General features: G+C 40.5%; 2 protein-coding genes across 3 annotated transcripts in view; both read left to right on the top strand.

The window, feature by feature from the left end:
* The first annotated feature begins 3,254 nt into the window (after positions 1-3,254).
* rpl38 (ribosomal protein L38) lies at positions 3,255-7,149 on the top strand. The gene is made up of 5 exons (XM_033610690.2): positions 3,255-3,318; positions 3,525-3,551; positions 4,170-4,230; positions 5,372-5,494; positions 7,083-7,149. The coding sequence occupies exons 2-5, from the start codon at positions 3,549-3,551 to the stop codon at positions 7,106-7,108; spliced, it is 213 nt and encodes a 70-aa protein (XP_033466581.1). The 5' UTR covers positions 3,255-3,318; positions 3,525-3,548; the 3' UTR covers positions 7,109-7,149.
* A 1,674-nt stretch (positions 7,150-8,823) lies between these two features.
* ttyh2 (tweety family member 2) overlaps positions 8,824-18,940 on the top strand; it is a 107,656-nt gene continuing 97,539 nt past the window's right edge. Inside the window, exon 1 of one of the 2 annotated variants that reach the window (XM_033611685.2) lies at positions 8,824-9,278. In XM_033611685.2, the coding sequence (XP_033467576.1) occupies positions 9,150-9,278 (129 nt within the window). In that variant the 5' untranslated portion in view covers positions 8,824-9,149. The remainder of the gene's footprint in view (positions 9,279-18,940) is intronic. The other variant, XM_033611684.2, reaches the window with a different exon arrangement.

Below are 18,940 nucleotides of genomic sequence, written 5' to 3'. Positions count from 1 at the left end.
TGTTGAAATGTTATTGTTCACGTTTAATGTTTAAAAATTCAATAAAAAAGATTGTCCAAAAAAATATGTATTTATTTATTTTTGCATCTGTTGCATTTTTATATCTATCTATCTATGTAGCCTACTTTTATTGTTATCATTATTATTTAAATTACTTATTTATTTATTTATTTATTTAATTTCATTTTATTTATTTATTTTCTTTGATGAAATGTTACTGTTCACGTTTAATGTTTAAAAACTTAAAAAAAGAAAAAAAAAGACTGTTAAAAAAAACATTTATTTGGGTTTTTTTTAGTTAGTTAGGAGGTTACTAATTTTTGCATGAATCCAGAATTACCTATATATTCATTTCTAAATTACTTTTTTTTTTTGTTGCTGGCAGATGGGTCTTTTTTCTGGGACTTTATAGTTAATAATTTACAGAAATTACACACTGTAATTTTTGGACACTTTTAAAGATTTTGTTTGTTTGTTTTGGGGGGTTTGTTGTTTTGTTTTGTTTTGTTTTTTTACTGTCTACATATTAAATATAAATGTTTCTGGCAAAAAAAAGAAAGAAAAAAAACAATCTCTTTCCACCAGAATGCTGTTCCTGGCAGAGTTGAGAAGGCTTTGAACCAACATTAACACCACCATGTCGAAGAATGGTTCCCAGTTTGGTCGGGCAGGACCCCCTTGTAGGAGTCAGACATATTCAACAAATCACAAGGTGGTGAATAGGATAGGAATGATGGCCAAACATCCACTACACACACAAAAAAAGTTTCCTGACATTTCTATGATTGTTGCTTTTTCTTGTTAAATACTTAAATTAAAATCTGAAAATCACTGGCTGAATTGCCCTCAGCTAATGCTTCATTTTAAGAGTCATAGGGCAAACAGAGCTGGGAACTACTGGTGTAAGGAAATGGACTTAAACAGTGAAATTAATGATTATGGAAAAAGAAGCATTTCACTGCCTTTTCATGGTTATTCATAAATGTCCAGAGGTTTTGGTTTTGTCACGGTACTCTGGATTCGTAACCTCAGTACTGTGTCTACTGTTCACATGCATGCAGAAGTTTTTCCTTCTTCAATTTGAGTGCCTCAGGATAGAGTGTTATATGCCGTAGAAAGTGTAAAAGCCTCATGTGATTTGGAGCTACATTTGACTTAACTTGACTCAGGGAAAGGACTTAATTCTGCTTTGGTATGGGGGCAGCATGCATCACCAATCAGAGCAATGTTTCAAAACACCACCAGGGGGTGTAGCAGGTCTGCAGGAAAGGAAACAGTGTTCGCCTTAGTACTTTAGAGCAGGTAGTGTATCAGGCTGGTAGGGTCAGCTTAATTCCTTTCACAATCAAATAAAAGATAAAGGAAAATACACACTGGTCAACATTAATATTAAAATACTTCAGCATAGGACAAGAAATGGATCATTAGTGCATCCATCACTGCATACAGTGTCAAACTGTTCTCCCAGCAGCTGTTACCACCAGCAGGTTAAGTTGACTGTTCACTGAAGGAGAGGAATAAGAAATAGTCTATGACCTGTTGCTACTTTACTGGAGGAGCTCTAAGAAAAACAATGCAACGAATTGCAGCCTTGTATGGCACAAAGGCTCCATACAGAGGGTAAGGAATGGCCTTCATACATAACAGTGTGCTTTACAGGCATTATGTTCTGTATGATGTGTGTTGTGATGTGTGTCTAGTTAAAGGTTAAGTGCGTAGGACTTAGGGGGATATATCGGCAGAGATGGAATAGAATATGATAAGTATGTTTTCTTTAGTGTGTAATCAGCTGAGAATAAGAATCACTGTGTTTTTGTTGCCTAAGAATAAGATGTTTATATCAACATAGGGAGCAGGTCCTCGTCTACGGAGATTGCCATGTTACACAGCTATATTTCTACGAGGCCCAGACGGACAAGCCTGTTTCAACAAAGCAAGGTTCTCGGGCAGCTCAGTCTGTAAAGTTTTGACTTGTGTTCCTGTTCCTTTTGTGAAGATCCACAGTACTCACACGAGGCAGGGACAAAATTGAACAAGGTTTATTAAGAATAAAGAATAAGTCCCTCCAAAATGACATCTTGCACAGTCCACTACCAAGTCAATGTCCAATTTCTATATATTCTCACTATATTACCCTTTATTATACACTTTAACCGTGCATATCATGGTCAAAAACATATTACGACCCAAGCCAGCACACACTTCATGTCATCTTTACGCACCACATTATCCACAGCCTCCTTTTTAGTCATGTGCACTATGTGACTTACAGCACCATACCTGTCGTAAGTAACTTGGGCCTGTATTCTAACACAGAAATAAAGTTAAAAAAGAACATAACCTTAGCATAGTCTACTACTATACACTATTCAAAACATACAGAAACTGTTGTGCAAACTTAAATAATATCAGAGCCTATATGATAGGTCGTATTGACACAAACATTTTGACCAAATATGAATATGTGCTTAAGTGGCTCCTACATAAAAAACTGGCTCTAGATAGGACCATTCGTACCTTCATGTCAGCCACCATAGTTAGAAGTCCTTCTGTGACAAGAGTGTCAGAAAAATGTTAATTTTTTTTAAAAAATGTAAAACTGCTTTATCCAGTGTTTTTAGTGGCTTTACTCACCAGGTCCATTTGTTTTGGAGAGGAAGAGACCTCTATGGATAATTTGGCTCATGAAAAAAATCTCCTGAACGTCTATTATTACAGAAAAAATGCACAGTATGATTGTGAAATACCAGAGGCAACAAGTAATTGACAAGCAGCACGGTGAGATGGAACTGTGCACAATACAACATAGATGAGGAGACCAGAGCAGTCAGAATAATTATATAAACAGGCTACAAAACATTTAAATGTCCCTTTGTGTTTTTTATTTGTCACAGGGAAAGCTTGTTTCAAATGTGGTGATTGTCTTAATATAGCAGACTAAATGACTTCTCTGGGCTGAGACTTTGACAGCTTTTATCTGAAAAGACAATACTACAAAATATAATTATTGAGCAAAACAGGTTCATCAGTTTTCATGTCTCCTTTTTTTTTACCATACTTTTATCTGTATAAAATCCAAACACAGCTTCCGTTAATAAAAAGAGAGATAACACTTTACGTGAACATATTAATATAAACAAATGTTCAGATGTAACGCTTTAGAGCAAAATACTGTATAAAGGCATTAAAAATACAACCACGACCTGGTAAAACGCTTTTCATTTATTAATATTGACCCTCTCTGGTCGCCGTAGCGCGGTATAAAACCATTCTTAACCGGAAGTCCCGCCCCTTTTCATCCCCTCTCTGGCAGACTGAGTGAGTTCTACATTCACACATAATCAAAATCACAATTTCTATCATCATCCATCCTCTTTAACACGAACAACAACACCCCTAGTTCTGCTAAAGTATATTTAATCACTTCATTTGCTACGTGACGATATAATTATTTGCTTTGAAACACTTTTCTAACCGTTGTAATAACCGATAAACTGACTCCATCTTTCTCTGCTCTTCCGCAGCGCTCAGTCCGCTGACACGGCAGCATGGTAAGGACCTTTTACCGTTTAAACACTTCTATAGACCAGTAGGCATAGCTGGTAATGTTGAATCCTGTGTGTGGGTATTTCACAACGAGAAATGTGTGTTTGTGGTGATATATTAAGCGTCAGATAGGTTAAAAGTGGCTAGCATGTTGTGGTTAGCATTAGCATGTCGCTGCTAGCTTGGGCCAACCGGCTACAGCCTGTCGCATGGAATGACATGTCCACGAGCCCATGTCACTACTGAATTACCTTAACATGAGGTGGTTTTAAGTTCTAGAGACTCCCAAATTATCAGTTAATCTCTGATAGGTGTAGGTGTTCTGACGTGATGCATGCTTTACTTGTCTTGTGTTAGCTACTGGTAGCTAACGTCAGCTACACCCGGGTTACCTTGAATGGAGACGTTTTAGCCTTCAGCAAGAAATGCAAACATCTCAGGCTGATGTGCTCGTGATGGTTTTAATCTCTTGCAAGAATAATGATGGACCAAGTGCTGGTTTTCGATTTCCAGTAGAAACTCCAGTTCCACCGGTCCCCTAACATCATCATACTATTCATCATCAATTTGTGAGTGTTGGTGTTGTCTGATTAAAAACTGTCAGTTCTGTTCTTTATTTGTAGCCTCGCAAGATTGAAGAAATCAAAGATTTCCTGCTGACAGCCAGGAGGAAGGATGCCAAGTGTAAGTGCAACTCTTACCTGTCTCACCTGCCTGTGCACGTTAATGTGAATGATAGTGATGCCTTAAATTAAAGTCGAAGCATTTTGTCAATAGTGTAGTGGACGTGCAGGTAACAACTTCCAATTTATTTTTGCCACTACAATGTATTTAACAAGAACACGCAACTTAATTCATGTAAACAGAGGACAAATCTTCATTTTATGGGCTTTAAGTATTTCGAGATTCTCAGTAAAAACTATGCAACTAGAACCAGTGTTAAATCATATCAGACTTATTCCAAGTATTTGCAAATGTAACCTTGAGTTGTAAGTCAGTGCTCTCATTTTCAGTAGGCCTTTTTGTTCTTTTTTTTTTTCCAAGATTTTACAACGAAAACAAATTAATATTACACTGACTCAAGTCTTCACAAGCATTAAAACTGGAAATCAATTTAAATTGCAGCTTAGAAACTGTTTAAAAACATCTTCCACACCGCCCTCCTTAAACAGGTTTTCAGGAGACATCAAACAAACAGCTGGTGCCTTTTAAATTTTACAGAAAAGTCAAAAGAAATTCTCAGAATTCCTTCACAATGCACCAGCCTTCACAGATTATAATTAAAGTTGTCAAATCTTGGCATGCTCTATTCCAGAAAGCAGAAGTAAATGGGATGCGCTTTCCTTTAGATCGAACAGACAAAAATCCATCACTGGAAACAAAGTCTGTTCAAAGTGCTTGCATTGTTCTGGCTATAACAACCTATAATTTACAATTCATCAGCGCCCACATCTGAGTTTTTAAGTATGTGGTTGTGGTCTGTATTTCTTACAGTACATTTCATGTTCGGTTAATGCTGAATATGCAAACTGTGAAATCTGTCTACAGGCAGGCACACAAGTTAGGATATAAAGTTTCCAACAGTAAATGAACAATTAGTCATTTTTGGGGGGTTTAAATATAGTTTTCTTGGAGGTAGTTTAACAAGTGTGTCCCAGCAACTTCTTAGGAAATTATGGACACATAAATTAAGCATTGCTGCAGCCTGTTTTGGAAAGCGTACAAATGAGTTTCGGTCCTAGTGACGTTTTAATTGTGATTTGAATACAAGTAGATGTTTCGGTTGATGAGCGAAATCTGACCTGGCTTGTCTGTCTTCCTTCAGCCGTAAAGATCAAGAAGAACAAGGACAATGTTAAGTTCAAGGTGCGCTGCAGCAGGTACCTGTACACCCTGGTCATCACAGACAAGGAAAAGGCTGAGAAGCTCAAGCAGTCCCTGCCCCCAGGTCAGTACCGCCAACAGGAACTGGGCAGTGTCTCAGTCTGTGTTCGCTTCTCAAGCTGACTGGAAAGTTCTAGTTTGCAACATTATGAAGGAATTCAATCATGTACGCTTGACCCTGAACATTTACATCAGTTTACATCTTTCTTGGGTCTGATTAAAGGTACCATGTGGGGTTTTGAACCATGAGTGGCTTTGAGCATGTTACTTTGAGTGGATCTGATATCATCATGTTTTTCTAGTATATGCACAGGAATGTATGCCACAAGCACAGGGACGGTGTGATACATGTTTGACTGCAGTGGTAGCAGTGCACCGCAACAGAAAGCAATATGCTAATAATAAAATAAGTCAAACTGATGTAAACAAGGCAGTTTTCAGAGCATTCATAAAGATGCATTGCAGATGTTTAGCAATAGAGAAAATGGATCCAGCCTGTTTATTGGGCCTCGGGAACATAAGCGGTGCATCTTGCGTAGAAACAAATGTATAAACTGAAGTTGTTTACAATAAAAACTGGGCTGTGTTATGTGGTGTTTTAAACAGGACGAGTCCACAGGGGGGAGATGGTATTAGGTCCTCATGGAAAATGACAAACAGTGCAATTTAAAGCAGAATTGCAGACACTGCTGCCAAAGCGGTTTATAAAATGAAGAACAGAACGTCTTGGGGCTGAATGAGCAGCAGTCAAACTGTAAAAATGACTTAATGGTAAGGAGAGTAGTGTCATAGCATCGCAACGTATGCCAAACAATAAAGTGCATTGACAAAGAGGAGCAGTTTCACCATTTCAAAATGACTTCAGGGCGATGGAAGCGCGCGGTAAACAAAGGAGACAAAAGTTAATCGGTGTGCAGCCTGATATGACTCATCTAGTGGCGATGTTTGCACTGACTCAAAGTTACAGTTGTCCTGTTTCATATTCATTGATTATCTGATTCATGGATTTTTGCATTTAAATAGTTGTCTGTTTTTCATCCTGTTAATCTGAATGAGCCTGTGACGGACGTTTTCCCATCTGTATGCTGTAGGTGGCTGCTTACACATTATCACAGTTAAACAATGAAGAGAGTGAGAAGAGTGTGCAGGCTTTAACTACATTAACACTGATGTTTACTGTAGTTTAAGAAGCAAATGTTACTCAAATTCTTATTCTGATGAAGTTCTAGTTCAGCAAACATTTAAATAAATCAGTCACATCTGTCGTCTTTGGAGATGCGCCAAGTTTTGAATATATAACAAGACTGCGACTGCATTGATTAGGTTGAATGTGGAGTTGGTTTGACAAAAATAATTGTACAATAAATTGTAAGCCTCCTTGTCTACAGATTTAGATTCACTTAAGTATATCCGACAACCTGCAACAGTAACGACACGACTGAAGCCAGTTTGTTGGGTTTGTCAGATGTTCAGTGAAAGCTAATGTTTGTGGTAATTCTCTCCTTTTTTAACAAGGGATTCTCATTAGTGGGTACTCATGACGCATTTCATAAATCAAAGAGATGACACCTAAAGTTAGAGTGTCAGGTGCAGATAACAAGTGCCTCCTCTGTCTCTGCTGCTTCTCTAACCTGTCGTCTTTGTCTCCACAGGTCTGGCTGTGAAGGAGCTGAAGTAAATCCGTGATGTACAGATAATTGTAATAAAAATTGGAAAACAGTTCATTGTCTGTGGTTTTGTGTTCACTGTATTGTCACACAATGATGTGAACATAATGGATTTGAAAAACTGAATTACATCAGGATGTTTCAGGGTTTAGTGTGGAGCCAGGTTGTTACAATATGACAGGTCTTAACATGATTTTACATTTCTATAAGATGTCAGATTTGAGCTATAATCACACCAAAAAGTGTGAAAGATATCACCCTCTAATCCAAAAACATTAGAACTAATCCAAAAACATTAGAACTAATCTCTAAGATGTGTAATTAAACTTGGATACATCTTACTAATTTTTTGTTGGTGGTTTTAGCCCTTTACATTTAAACTTAACCTTTTTGGTGCCATAATTAACATCTCCACCTAATAACCACACATCCATTATGATAGTGGTGGAAGTAGTAGACGTTCGGAAAAGGATAAAATATTCCTGTCTTAAAAAAAGCTAATTATCTTGTAAGTAAATGTACAGTTACTATTTTGTCCAGCCAATTAATTAGATCATGCTGAACTAGTTTGGCCTACCACTGTTAATCCTTACATGTACTAAGGTGCTTAATGTAGGATAAAGGCTTAATAAGCAGCAGCAGGTGAATCCTGTATCAAGGCATTGTCACATGCGCAGTAAATACAGAGAAGCAGTTGTCAGCAATGTAAATACAGGTTTGAGTTAAGGCTACCGTAGATAATGCATAAAGTACAAATTGAGAGTGTAAAAAGAGTTCAAGTTAAAATATAAATCTGTGGTAACCAATGAATAAACTGGAGTGTAGTACATGTATATGTGTAATGATGAATAACTAATGTATACTCAGGGATGTAGATCGTTTGCAAAACAGTAAAAGTAAATAAAGTGACGATATATTAAAGTGATGAGCTCAAGAGTTCAACAGTCTCATGGCCTGTGGGGTGAGGCTGTCCCTGAGCCTGGTGGTGTAGTATATTGTGGAGGAAGTACAACACAACAAGCTTAAAGTTCTCACGCAGGTGCTGCATCAATCATGTGCACAATCCTGTTTGAATACTTAAAATAAAACCAGTAAGAACAGGGATTAGGAATAGATGACCTGATCAGTTACTGGGATGAAATCGAGCAGACATGCAGCACTCTGGTTTGATTTGACTAACAGTTATAGACGGGGCATCTAAAGACAAGAAAAGGTGACTTAAAGCATGGTCAAAAAAATATTTTCCTGGACAAAAATGGAGCATCATCGGGTAAAATTCGAGCAAAATTTAGTCTCAAACAGGTGGGCTATTAACAAATTAAATCATGACAAAGTATATATCTTAATTACAGTGTTTCCAGGAGCTGTCTTGGCTTTGAAGTTAGTGGTGTTGGACTCGGACGTCCCCCATTAGGACAGGTTGCACCTCTACTGTAGGTTAAGGTGTTTGTAATTGCCTCAGTTGACCACTAGGTGTCAGTGCAGCAGCTGATACCGCAGAGAGACTAATGAAACAATTAAAAAACAATTAAATATTATATCAAGATGGAAATTATGTCACTACGCATTGAATGTGTGTGTTTTAAACCAGTTTTATATCAGATATGTAAGCGGGGGATATTCTTAAACTCCCTAAAGGGGCGTCTGTGCGCGCTCCTGTCCCTCCCCGTGTCCTGACTCGGTGCGCGCCCCCGCCGGTGACTGTGTTGTGTGGGTTTGGAGCAGCTGTCGGTCGGAAAGGAGCCGAGGGTCCTCGCAGACACGGGGACATGGGCGCAGTGTGATTATTCCTTCTTGTGTGTAAATAAAGAAAAGCTCTGTGGGATCTGACTTTGCAGCAACACTGCTGTCTCTGCAGGACTTCTTCTTCTTCTTCTGTCCACGGCTCCTCTCACGTGTGGCTCAGAGTGTGTTTCCACACACGAGCATGCGTTTATCACTGTCTTTGTTGTGAAAGGAGACGGGATTAAGATCTCCGGAGCCCGGTTGAGTAAAGGGAGGCTAATTTCAGGCTGCAGCCCAACTTTTTTTTTTCTCCTCTCGGGGGCAGGGATGTCTTCGGCTCGGGTGGATTACATTGCGCCCTGGTGGACTTACTGGCTTCACAATTTTCCTCATATCAACCTGAGGTTTCAGCCCATTGACAACAGCTTCCAGCCCGAGGAAGAGAACTACCAGCAGGTCAGTGGGAGATGGGACATGGGGCTTTAGGGGCACAAGTAAAACAGGGGCACAATATTCCTGTGTTTGGTCCCCAGTAGTGATTTATAACGGTGCTGTAACATATTGTGTCTCTGTCTATAATAATCCTTTAATTTATGGCTCCTTCCACTCCTGGGGTGTCATTAAAATCAGTCCTCATTATGCTTCCTGCTGCCTTCACAGTTACATTTTGCACTATTGATGACAGAAGTGGCCCATAATGTCCCTCTGAATGTCATCAGCTTAAGTGGCTGCCTCATTTATCAGGAGTTATATCCAGTCCCATTGATCAGTGGACAAAGTCAGACATGCTTGGTGCTATTTATTTTAGGTATTGTCATTTCCTCTTTGCAAAAATGCCATTATATTACTAATTCACCTTTCCATCATAACACACATCCTGTAAATACTCCCCTTGGTACCATTTTTCATTTATTTTTAAGTTGTACAAACAAGTCTTTGTGTCTGTTGGAGAGACAGAGAGAGGATCAGGAACACACAGGAGCGTGTGAATGCTGGCATAGATGTGCTTCACCCATGGGAGTTAAAGTGGTTCCCGTTGTAACTCCATAGGCGGTGACAGGACCGTTTCGCACACTTCTGAAGTGGGTTGGGATCAACTGTTGGATGACTAATGACCTGCTTGTGAACACATGTCAAGTACCTATGAATGATTTATTGTTTCACTGTTTAATTTTGCAGGGTTACAGCTTAGCTCCTGTCAGTGCACGTAGGTACACCGTGCTGAGAGAAGATGACATTTAAGTTTGCTGCTGCAGCGTCCTGGCACAGTGGGTTTTCAGGGGGGAGGTCAGGGGACATGCAGGGTCTAAAGGAGTCCGAGAGAGGGCCTCATAAAGACAGGGAGGTAATTTCAAAGGGGGGTGGGGACACATCCCTCTCAATATTTAGATTTAGTACATGTGCCTTTGTCCATCTCAAAACCCCAACAGTAGGAGAGGACTTTGGTTTTGACAAAATTGAAGACATTTACAGAATAAATTCAGGCTGAAAATGCTGAAATTCGATGCAGAGAAATTCACCAGATGCTCAAATGTGCCTCCATCCAATGTTGAAATGAAGCCTTCGCTCTTGGCGCTACAAATGTGTTGTCAGTCAAATACAAGGATAAACTCGCAGACATCAGTTCAGTTCGGACTAATAATGCCCGGAGGACAGAGAGGATACCATGCAATTGTATCACAAAGACAATAGAAAACTATGGGCAGCAGAGAGGAGCTGAGGTGGAGCAAGCAAGCAGCAACCACTGTAATTAGCTGAAAGACAAAACAATTAATGAAAGACATCATTAAATTAAACCTTTGTAACTTTTGCTGAATGACAGCCACTATAGTGAGTATGATAGAATGATGATAAAATGTAATGTCACAGTATCAAAGCTGATTTAGTAAAGTTAGTTACACGGCAAAACCTAGCATAAGTTTGCTACATAAGGGATAATGTACAGTGAGTGGATCATCATTGCAGAATAGACCCCAACTATGGCAAAATACATCAGAAATGGATCACGGATATCTGTAATTAAGTCGTAATATAAGTCAATTGTCAAAGTTGACTAGTTGTAATTAAGTTACAAATATCCATCCATTTTCATCCGCTTATCCGGGGCTAGGTCGCAGGGACAGCAGGCCAAGCAAAGCACCCTAGACGTCCCTCTCCCTAGCAACGCTTTCCAGCTCCTCCTTGAGGACCCCAAGGCGTTCCCAGGCCAGATGAGATATGTAATCCCCCCAGCGTGTTCTGGGTCTGTCCCGGGGCCTCCTACTAGTTAGACGTGCCCAAAACACCTCCAGCAGGAGGCGCCCAGGAGGCATCCTGATCAGATGCCCAAACCACCTCAACTGACCCCTTTAGATGCGAAGGAGCAGCGGCTCTACTCCGAGCTCCCTCCGAATGTCCGAGCTCCTTACCCTATCTCTAAGGCTGAGCCCAGACACCCCACGGAAGAAACTCATTTCGGTCGCTTGTATCCATGATCTCTCTTCACCACGACGGTCCAGCGCACTACACAAGCCGCACCAAACACACCGATCCATCTCACGCTCCATTCTGCCCTCACTCATGAACAAGACCCTGAGATACTTGAACTCCATAACTTTAGGCAGTAACTCCCTCCCAACCTGAAGGAGGCAATCCACCAGTTTCCAGCAGAGGACCATGGCCTCAGGTTTGGAGGTGCTTACTCTCATCCCTACCGCTTCACACTTGGCTTCAAACCACCCCAGTGTCTGCTGGAGGTTCAGGTGTAATGAAGCCAACAGAACCACATCATCTGCAAAAAGCAGATATCTACAAAGAAAACACAATTCTTTCAAAGTCAACAGAAACAAAAGAAAACTCTCAAAACAGTTTTGGTTTGTCTTTCCGCTGTTCCAACAATCACCAGCTCTGGTTTGGTTGAAATTAACCCTTAATTAACTCAGATCTGAAAACATACTGGCTCTATACACGCTAAAATGACTGTTTATTTGAATGGAGTCTGGTGGGTTTGCTGAAAGCGATTTTTGGACTGTTTCTGGTTAAACAAAAACGATCTACAGAGATAGACCTTTTGTTAAAGATTGAGATCCTTTTTGTTTCCCCAGAAACAGCCCCAAAACCAATTTCAACCAAACCACAGTTAGTGATTGTTAGAACAGCGGAAAGATGATCCAAGATGGCTTTTGTGACTTTAGTTTGTGTCTGTAGACTTTGAATGAAGTCTGTCTTGTGATGACTAAATTGCTGTTTATTTAAAGGGAGTCTGGTGGGTTTAGCAATATTGATTTTTGAGCTGTTTATGGTTAAGCAAAAAGTTTTCTTTTTAACAAAAAAGGTCTATCTTAGCAGGGATCCTTGCCATAATGTTGTCAGACACTTAGAATAATAATCTGAACCTGTCAGTGGCAAAAAATAAGCACTTTTAGCAGACGATGCAGAATTTCCTCAAGTGATTACATTGCAGCCTGTTTAGCCGCTGAAGCCCTGTCCCTTAATACTGGACCAGTTTCAAAAATTGTTGTTCCCATTAGTCACTAAGACATAAAAACACAGGAATATAGAATTTCCCTTTAAGTTGATAGAGCTAACTTGTAAACAAACAGTCGCCCATTTACACCTCCAGATACAGAAGAGCAATGTTTTTCATTCTGAGTCATGTTTCCTGCCACCTGGCGAATGTGAGTTCAACAAATACTGTCCTTTGAGCTCATATCTGGGACGCCACCAACAAGGCAAAAAAAAGGACAGTCTCTTTCTATGGGATTTTTTCTTCAATCACTTTGTGTCTGTGGCCCAATAGTATCGTAAGCCACTAAACATTGGGTTAAGCGTTAGTTGTGATGCTTCCTTTTGCTTTCAGCTGCTATCTCTTCACCAACAGTAGGCTAGTAGTTTGATGTATTTCTGCTCTACCAGATATCAGATAGCAGCACAGCTAAATTGGATTTTTGTCGCACTGGTATCAGGTAAGAGACGGAGAGAAGCAAAGTGAGGGAGATTTTTTTTCTCCTCCTGCTGCCAGTTTCAATTCTCCATAGCGCTGCAGAATAACAGTCAGGGCCACGGGGTGTGGGAGGAGAGGGTGGTGAGTCTCAGCAGGAGAGCAGCACATAGACCGGCTCTCAAGTCAGAGGTGGGAAACCCCCATAATCGCAACCATCAGCCTCACTTGTTCTCTATTACTTTAGTATCTCTGTGTCTCCCTCTCTGGCACAGCCGTGCTCTTGCTCTCTTTGGTCTGTTTTTTTAAACAGATATAGGTCAAGCCCTTCATGCTCCCACTTTGTAAAACAATTTTCTGCACAGCACCAAAGCTAATGACACAATTTCAAGCTGATGCAATGCTATTTAGGCCATTACATTTCCTGTCCTATGTGGGCTGTCAAACTTAATTGTGATCACCAGTGATGACATGCTGCATATGCAGTCAAGGGATGAGGAACTGGGAGAACAAGTGATGTATCGACCCTGGATGTACTTGCATAGTCATTAAGGTGTGAATTACAGTATACTTGAATTATTGAGCGCTGGTGATAAAGGTACTAGAGACATGGCACATATCAGTATAATCATTTATAAAGCAGTAAAAACATTTAAAAAGCCTGTGTTTAAGGGAATTTGCTTACGTTGTTTTGTTTCTTAACACTGCAATGCAACACATGGTGGTATTAAAGAGGACCTATTATGCTGTTATGCAGGTTCATACTTGTCTTTGGGGTTTCTAAACCAAATTCTTCACAACCAGACATGCAACAGGAACAGGATCTGAAATCAAGGAAAAATAATATGAGCGACCATGATTACTGGTTTTGCTTAGGTTAGCATGTAGCTACATGTAGTAGTATACCTGCAGTCAGGGGAATGACTGTAACAGCATATATTGGCACTTTAAAAGCTGCTTAACCAAAATGTTCAAAACTGGACATGTTCTAGCAGGAATATGATTGGCAACCAAGATTACATGTTTCCCTAAAGTTAGCATGTAGCTACACGTAGCAGTGTACTTGCAGCCAGGGAATGACTGTAATGGAGTATAGAGGAACTTTCTATTGTGAAAAATCATGAATAAAAGCTTCTAGGACAAAATTTTAACAACTGGACATATTCAGGGAGAACATGAAATAAGGGACAAATTTACAACATCTGCAACCAAAATTACATGATTACCTGATGTTAGCATGTAGCTACATTAAGCAGTATACTCACAGCCAGGGGAAAAAACACAAGGTAGTACAGTAGCACCTCCTACTGTGAAAAATTACAAACAAAAGCTGCTAAACCAAAATCTTCAAAACTGGACATGTTCCAGCAGAAATGTGATTCGAAATCGGAGCAGAAATGAACAACATCGGCAACCAAGATGACATGTTTCCCCTAATGTTAGGCTACATGTAGCAGTGTGCTTGCAGCCATGGAATGAATGTAGAAAAAAATCTTCACAACTGGCCATGTTCCTGTTGCTCATATGATACAAAAGAAGGGGGAAATTAATAACGTTGGCAACCAAGATTACATGTTTACCTCACGTTAGCACGTAGCTACATGTAGTAGGCCTAGTATACCTGCAGCTAGAGGAATTACTGTAATAGCATATTGCAGCACTTTCTACCATAAAAAAAAATACCAACAAAAGCTGCTAAACCAAAATCTTCACAAATGGACGTGTTCCAGTTGGAATATGATCCGAAATCTAGGTGTAAATTTAAAACATCAGCAACAAAGATTACATGTTTCCCTGATGATAGCATGTAGCTACATGTAGCAGTGTACTCACAGGCTGGTGAATGACTGTAATGGAATAAAGAGGAACTTTCTATTGTGAAAAAAATCATGATCAATGCTTCTAAACTGAAATCTTCACAACCAGACCATAGACGTCCACAGACGCCCCCCCCCCCCCCCCCCCCATCAGCCTCCCTACCCACTGCATTACACTTTAAAAAAATAAAGAATCTGAATTTAAACTCAATTTGTCTGACTGACATTTATCTCTTTCATATCATTAATGTCTAGATCTATGCTTTTGATGTGATATGCAGCCTGCCTGACTACATACAGTAGCCTTGGCATCTGGCTACTGTATGTAGTCAGGCTGCATCTGGAGCGGCGTTTTGATCAGGAGGGACTCCGCGTAGCTGCTGGGCGAGAGCAGGCAGTTCTTGAGGCGGCTCAGGGGAAACGAGTGGATGTGGGTTCCCTGGAACTGACCCCCTTTCCACGAGAGAGGCTAAGCCTTGAGCTGGACATACTGAGGGATGTGTGTAGGGGACGAGAAGTTAGCACCATCCAGGATGTTGTGTCCATCCTGCAAACCTTGCAGGCCCAAACCCGCTCCATGCTGTCGGAGGTGGAGAAGCTCATTAAGCTCTGTCTGGCCCTGCCCATATCTGTTGCGGCATCCGAGCGCTCTTTCTCAGCCTTGCGCAGGCTGAAAACCTGGCTGCGCAACACCATGACACAGGAGAGACTAACACATTTGGATGAAAGCGATGTCTCGACCCTGCTTAAAATCTTCATCAGTAGGTCAACTGAGAGAAGGTCCACTTTTGGAAATGCATGAAAGCCCTGAGTCAGGAGCGCAGATTTTTCTTTTTTTCATTCAAGGTTACAAATAATGCTGTTATGTTCCTTAAATGGCTTGATTTAGTTATCAAAGTTTCATTTTCTTAACAATAAAGATGCCGTGTTCATCCATTCTAGTTCTCTTATAACTGCATGTTATTATAAAATAACTTCAAATCAAATCCTTAATCATTGATAAGTGTGCATGTTTCCCACGCCCCTCCCAACAAAAACCCTGCCCCCTCTCAGAAAATAGTTCCGACGTCCATGAACCAGACATGTTCCAGCAGGAATGTGATCTGAAGCCTGGAGGAATTAACATCATCAGCAACCAAGATGACATGTTTCCCTGATGTTAGCATGTAGCTACATGTAGCAGTGTACGCAATGTAAACACTTGCGGTCTCTGAAATAGAAAAACTGGTGAAAACAGGGTGCTCAGAACGATCTGAAGCCTCACAGGGATTACTTTTACATATATTTACCTCATTATTTGAAACTTTGGCCAAGTTTAACATGAACATACGACATTGTAACATTAAATATATAACAGAAAGTAAGGAAAAGCATCATATGTCCCCTTTAACGAACATCCACTTTGTTTCTGCACTGGGATAAACAAGAGCACTGCAACTGTGTTTCAAAGTAATGAAATCAATCTAAAGTAACAAAAAATAAGCTTTATAATCGAACTGTGTAATGTTGAGTCCACTCTTTTGTAAAGAAATTGCTGAATCGATGTTTAGCTGGCCGCTGCTGTGGAGAGTATTGAGCAGATCAGCCGTGCCTTTAACCCGGGCCGTGTGTCTTTTTCCGAGGGACTGTAATTGGCTAGTTGTAGTGTGGGCAATCCTCTGTTGGCTTTGGGCCATCGAATGTGATGGAATGTAAGGGGTCGTGATCTTTCACTGTTCTTTGTCTGCATGAGTGTGAGTGTGTGTGTGTGGTAGTAGGTTTCTCACCCTCTGTTGGACGCTGGTATTGTCAGTGATGGAATGTCTGAATCACCTGACCACAGGTTTTCTCTAATTTCTGTCCTCTGACCATAAGCAAGCTATTCTTCTTTATGTTTTAGTCACATATTTTGGAAAATCTCATCCAGACCTGCATCAGACCGCTGAGTTAAGGGTTCTGTGTACTGGAAATGAACTACAGTAGGTCATACAACTTGTTATCAGACTGCTGCTACAGGCAAAAGTGTTTGTATCGGTTACACTCGCTGCCTACTGGCTGCATCACACTGCCTCCTGATCTCTCTCCAAGAACTCAGGACAGTCTGTCCTCGAAGGAATGCATCATGTTGCGCTCAGTTATACTAACGATAAACACTTTGTTTTCAGCATGCAGAGGCCTTTTACTGACTTCTTGGTGACACCCCAGCATTGTTGATGAATGCTGTGGGAATGCACACACTCTTGAGATAATCTCCCGATATCCTCAGCATTCTCTCGGTCCTCCTCGGCCAGGTGTGTCTGATGTGTGAAATGAATTTCTCTGCTCCTCATCTCTCTGTCCCGAGGCCTGGAGGATGGAAAGAGGGCAAAAAAATGAAAAAGCTTACCTAAAAATAGGACAGGGGCCTAGTTTTCCTATTTGTGTATGCGTCTATGTGTGTGAGTAGTGTGTGTATCGAGCCAGACATCATGTGTAGGTCAGCAGGTCCCTGTCCATCTGACTTCCCTTCCCATTTCCTGCTCTGGGACCCAAACAAGTTTGTGCCAAATACTGTCTGTGTCCATCATGTGGACTGCTGGTCCTCATTCTCGGATGCTGTCCGAGCAGCCCAGGTCACAGCAGTTTCATTGGTGAATTTATGGTAATTGTAAATGCTGTTATTGAGTGACATACTGCTGAGAAAACATGTGTGGGAAAATTGTGCATTTGACTGAACGTTTGGGCCTCTGTTTGCTGGTATGTTTATGTTGTGAGTATCAGTCATTTGGCCTCTGAGTCAGCAAACAGTGGTACTACTGTCATCAGGGCCAATTAAGACAGGCTGTTGCTCTGTGAGATAATCAAGTAATGCATGACTCAGAACTAATCATATTGTGATTATTTTGACGGATATGGGTTTGCGATATGAGTGGCGATTTTAGGGGCAAGATTTCATTGGTCGCTCGGTTGCAAAAAAAAAACCCAAAACAAATGTGAATCTCAGTATGGAGCTGCACCTTGTCAAAATAAATCAAAACCTATATGACTGGACCATGTGTGAATTTAATTTGAAAGGACAGACATAGGAAGTGGCCACGCTCAGCAGTCAAAAGTCACGTTACAAACCAATCACAGCCCACAGATATCTTTCCCTTCTTCTGTAAATATTCAGTCTGATAAATACGGAAAAGTTGATCATGTTAGTGCAGGGCTACCCAGAGCTTTGCATCTGTCCTACGGATGATAGGCCTACACACTTATAAACAGCGCCTGGAAGAAGATCAGCTCTGCACTCAGGATTTCAGGAAAATAGGCTATATTATGCTTGTTATGGTTGCCTAGCAACCTCAGACATAACCTGCTCTTGAAAGCTGGCACAAAAAAGGCACATCCGACCCTGCGTTTTCTAGGCGGTTAAAGACGCAGCATGTGTACGGCCCCTAATTTCCAGGGCTGGTACCTGTGGTTATTCCACAGACTAGTTAATAACATGTCAGGCAGGAAATCCAAAGTGTGGGATCATTTTGAGAAGGTGAAGAACGAACCCAAGGTGATATGTAAACTCATCTTCATTGGTCGACTACAAACATGACGTATCATCTGAAACATGGAAGTAGCTACATGCCCATTAGCCCACAGCGTCATTAACAGGCGGCTCGCTCAGTGTGTGACGTGCACATGTAGATAAAATATAGGCCTATATTAATGAAGGTTCATTAGTACGGTTTTGTATTTCTCTGTAATGTAGCACAGTGTTAACAATGTTACTGATACTATTCTTTCTCACACCTTCAACTCAAACCAACAAAATATATCATTTAATAATCAAATTAATATCGTAAACATGCTGGCGACTAGTCGACTAATGGCCCTAAATGTCGACTATTGGTCGATTAGGAAAATTCTTAGTCAGGGGCAGCCCTAATTAGGTAGATTTTGTCATCTTCAGACAAGGCCTAGCTAGCTGATTCCCCCTGTTTCCAGTCTGTATGCTAAGCTAAGCTAACCATCTCCTGGTTCCAGCTTTATAGGATACTAATTAGACATCTAGAAAAGTGGTACTCACTTTTTTATTCTTTTCATGTTCAAGTTGGAGTTGTAAATCCATCTATAAACTTTTTAATCTCGGTGAAAATGTCTACTTATGTTATTAGTCTGACAAGACCTTTACATAGTGTAGTTGCCAAAGTATCAGAGGAACGTAACGTATACTAATGAGGTTTTTTGAGAGACAATTTTTGTTCTCATGATAACTGACTATGTGGAGGTGATATCTTGCCCCCATTTTTTCATTATCTGTGGCTGACACAGTAACTGTTGTTAAGATAGTGAATGTACACGCAATGCATGCTCAGTGAGGCACAGAAAATAGTAGGCCTATAACATGTTGTTACACCGTTGCTGAAGAAAGTGTGTCATGTTCT

This window comes from Epinephelus lanceolatus, chromosome 21, assembly GCF_041903045.1.
Source record: "Epinephelus lanceolatus isolate andai-2023 chromosome 21, ASM4190304v1, whole genome shotgun sequence".
In the NCBI taxonomy this organism is placed as follows: Eukaryota; Metazoa; Chordata; class Actinopteri; order Perciformes; family Serranidae; genus Epinephelus; species Epinephelus lanceolatus.
The sequence above is the reverse complement of the archived record's forward strand: the minus strand, read 5'-3'. Positions and strand labels throughout refer to the sequence as shown.